Here is a 3,127-nt window from a genome sequence, read left to right as displayed (position 1 = left end):
GCTGCTCGGGCTCCTGCTCTGGGCGCTGCCGCTGCCGGTGCGCGGCCTCCGCCGCAGCGACCGCCACGACGTCCACTGGAACGGCAGCAACCCCAGGTAGCGCCGCCGCCCCCCGCCGTTCCCCCCGCCGCCTTTGTGCGCCCCGGGCCCCGCTGAGCCCCGCGCCCGCGCCACCGGGAGGGTCGGGACGGCGGGCGGTGGGTCCCGGGAGGGGGGGAGCGGGTGGACGCCGAGCTACCGGGCAGCCCCGGTGCTACCGAGAGGGTGAGTAGCTCCGGTGGTACCGAGCCCCGGGTGGTACCGAGCTACCGGGCACTCCCCCGCGGTACCGAGCTGGTGAAAAACTCTGGATGGTCCCGAGCCCCGGGTGTTACCGAGGCACTGGGCACCCCCGGGTGGTACCGAGCCGGTGAGGAACTCCTAGTGGGGCCGAGCTATGGGTGATACCGAGCCAGTGGGTACCTCCTGGTGGTACCGGGACCCCGATGGCACCGAGCCGGTGAGGAACTCCCAGTGTTACGGAGCCCTGGGTGTTACTGAGCCACCGGGCATCCCCGGCTGTTACCGAGCCAGTGGTGCTGACCCCTGGGCAGTACCGAGCTACCGGGCGTTGCCAAGGCACTGGACACCCCCGGGTGGTACCGAGCCGGTGAGAAATTCCTGGTGGTACCGAGTCCTGCGTGTTACTGAGTCAGTGAAGACCCCCGGTGGTCTTCACCGAGCCACCAGACTGAGCCATCGGACGGTGTCGAGCCACTGGGCATCCCCGGTGGTACCATGCCCCAGATGGTACTGAGCCAGTGAGTGTACCTGGGGTGGTACCAGGCTGGTGGGCAGCCCCAGTAGTGCCAAGCCCCGGTGGTACCAGCCTGCACCAAGCCCAGGCACCCCTGGGGGTACCGGGAGCTTTGGGCATCCTCAGGTAGCACCGAGCCCGGGCATGGGGCTGCTGGGCGGCACTGGTGGCCAGCAGGCACCAAACCTAGGGTCACCCTGGGTGGCGTCAAGCTGGGTGGCACTGCTGGGGCTGCGGGTCCCCACGGTGGATGTCTCAGGGGCTCCCTGCAGGCTCTGCCATTGTCAGGGGCTGGGGCCGGCCCCATCCCTCCTCCCGGCCTCCTCCATTTTAGGCATTTCCAAGCCGAGGGAGCAGGGGGGCAGGGTTGGGGTGTTGTGCCAGGCCTGGGGGCTGCCTTCCCCATGGGGGGGTCTCATGCCCTTGGTCCAGTCAGCTGGGCTGGGGTAGGTGGGCATATGCCTCATGGAGCTGGGGGCACGATGCTGCCCCCGGGAGCGGGTACCTGCAGGTGGGAGACGTGGGAACCCACCAGCCATGGTTGCCCCAGGAAGGGGAGGGGGGGCGTGTGCCCCTCCACAGGGTCAGGGCAGGGCCCTGGTCCCTGGTAGCCCTCGGCCGTGCCTGGGCTAGTCCTGGCCAGCGTTGCCCAGTGGGTGCTCTGAGTCAGTGGGGAGCCTGCGCCCAGTCCTGGCCCCCCCAGGCTGGGGGGTGTTGCTGGGGCCCGAGCCTCTCCGGCACCGCAGCGCTGCTGACCCGGTGATTAACGCACCGACCTCTGCCGCGGCTGCCAGGAACCTGTGCCAAGGTGTAAACCCCGGCTGTGCCCACCCCGGGCTGGAGCTGGCCCAGGGGGTTCCTCGCCAGCCTCCCCCCCCGCACGATCGGGCGATCCTGCCAACCTGCTGGCAGCCCCATCCCTTGCCTCGGCACTGCCGGCCTGGCCCTGGCCCTGCCACACCGGTGCATGCCCGGGCCACGGCAGGATCCGGCCGGTTGGGAGACGCGGGCCTGGGGCAGAGGGTGCCGCCCTGGTGGGGCTGGGGGGGGCTCCTGTGCCATCACCTGTCCCGGGTGGGCAGGACCAAGCGTGTGCATACACGTGTGTGCATGTGCACATGCGTGTGCACGTGTGTCTGTTCCACCCTGGCCTGGTGTTTGCACAGGCGTGAGCTCACACCACCCCAGCAGCCGTGCTGGTGCTGGCCTGCCCAGGCTGGGCACCCCCTCCCGTCCCCCCCCGGCCACCGACCCCCTGTGAGCACCGTCCCGGCACAGGAGGCATGGCGTGGGGCAGCCAAGGGGTCAGCACTGAGGCGGGTGCCTGGGGTGGGGGGCTTTGTGCCCCAGCCGGCCTGGCTGGGCTCCCCCCGGTCACAGTGGCCGAGCCCATTCAGCTCCAGTGGCCTGTGGCTAATCCCAGCTGATGCCGGGTTGTGTGGAGTCACCAGATGCCCGGGAGGTGTTTAACCAAAAGCCCAGCCGCCCCCTCTGCTGGGGCGGGGAGCAGCGGGACCTCCCTCCTGGGGACAGCGGGACCCCCCCAGCGCCCGCTCCCCAGCTCACCCTGCCTGGCAGGTTCCTGCGGGACGACTACACCATCCAGGTGGCCATCGATGACTACCTGGACATCTACTGCCCGCACTACGAGGGGGCCGTGCCCGCCGGCCGGGCAGAGACCTTCGCGCTCTTCATAGTGGACTGGGAGGGCTACCGCGGCTGCTACGAGACCCCCGGCGCCGTCAAGCGCTGGGAGTGCAACCGGCCCCAGTCGCCCTTCGGGCCCGTCCGCTTCTCCGAGAAGATCCAACGCTTCACCCCCTTCTCGCTCGGCTTCGAGTTCCAGCCGGGGGAGACCTACTACTACATCTGTGAGTCACACGGGGGGTGGGCACAGCCAGGGTGGGGTCCCGACGGGGTCCAGCTGCCCCCAGGGGTCGGGGTGGAACCGGGTTTGGGGCATGTGAGTGGGTCGGGGTACACCAAGGGTCTGGAGGCAACTCGGGGCAGGTCGGGGTGCACCGGGGCTCTGGGTGCAGCTGGGGCTGGGGTGACCAGGGGGGGTCTGGATGAAACTGGGGTTGGGGTTCATGGGGGAGGGGAAACTGGCTGGACCCAGGGATCTGGGTCTGGATGCAACAGGGATTGAGGTGCACGAAGGGGTCAGGGTGCACCGAGGATCTGGATACAACTGGGGACGGGGGAGGGTGTAAGGGAGGGTCCAGCTACACGCAGGGATCTGGATGAAACTGGGGTCGGGGTATATGGGGGGGAGGATTGGGGTGCACGAGGTGGTCGGGGTGCACCGAGGATCTGGATTCAACTGGGGAG

At 69.4% G+C, this 3,127-nt stretch overlaps 1 protein-coding gene across 1 annotated transcript in view; it reads left to right on the top strand.

Annotated features, from left to right (window-relative positions):
* EFNA4 (ephrin-A4) overlaps nt 1-3,127 on the top strand; it is a 7,159-nt gene that overhangs the window by 540 nt on the left and 3,492 nt on the right. Inside the window, exons 2-3 of the mRNA XM_014961227.1 lie at nt 1-96; nt 2,375-2,667. Of these exons, the coding sequence (XP_014816713.1) occupies nt 1-96; nt 2,375-2,667 (389 nt within the window). The remainder of the gene's footprint in view (nt 97-2,374; nt 2,668-3,127) is intronic.

Source organism: Calidris pugnax, unplaced genomic scaffold, assembly GCF_001431845.1.
Source record: "Calidris pugnax isolate Ruff unplaced genomic scaffold, ASM143184v1 scaffold371, whole genome shotgun sequence".
NCBI lineage: Eukaryota > Metazoa > Chordata > Aves > Charadriiformes > Scolopacidae > Calidris > Calidris pugnax.
The sequence above is the reverse complement of the archived record's forward strand: the minus strand, read 5'-3'. Positions and strand labels throughout refer to the sequence as shown.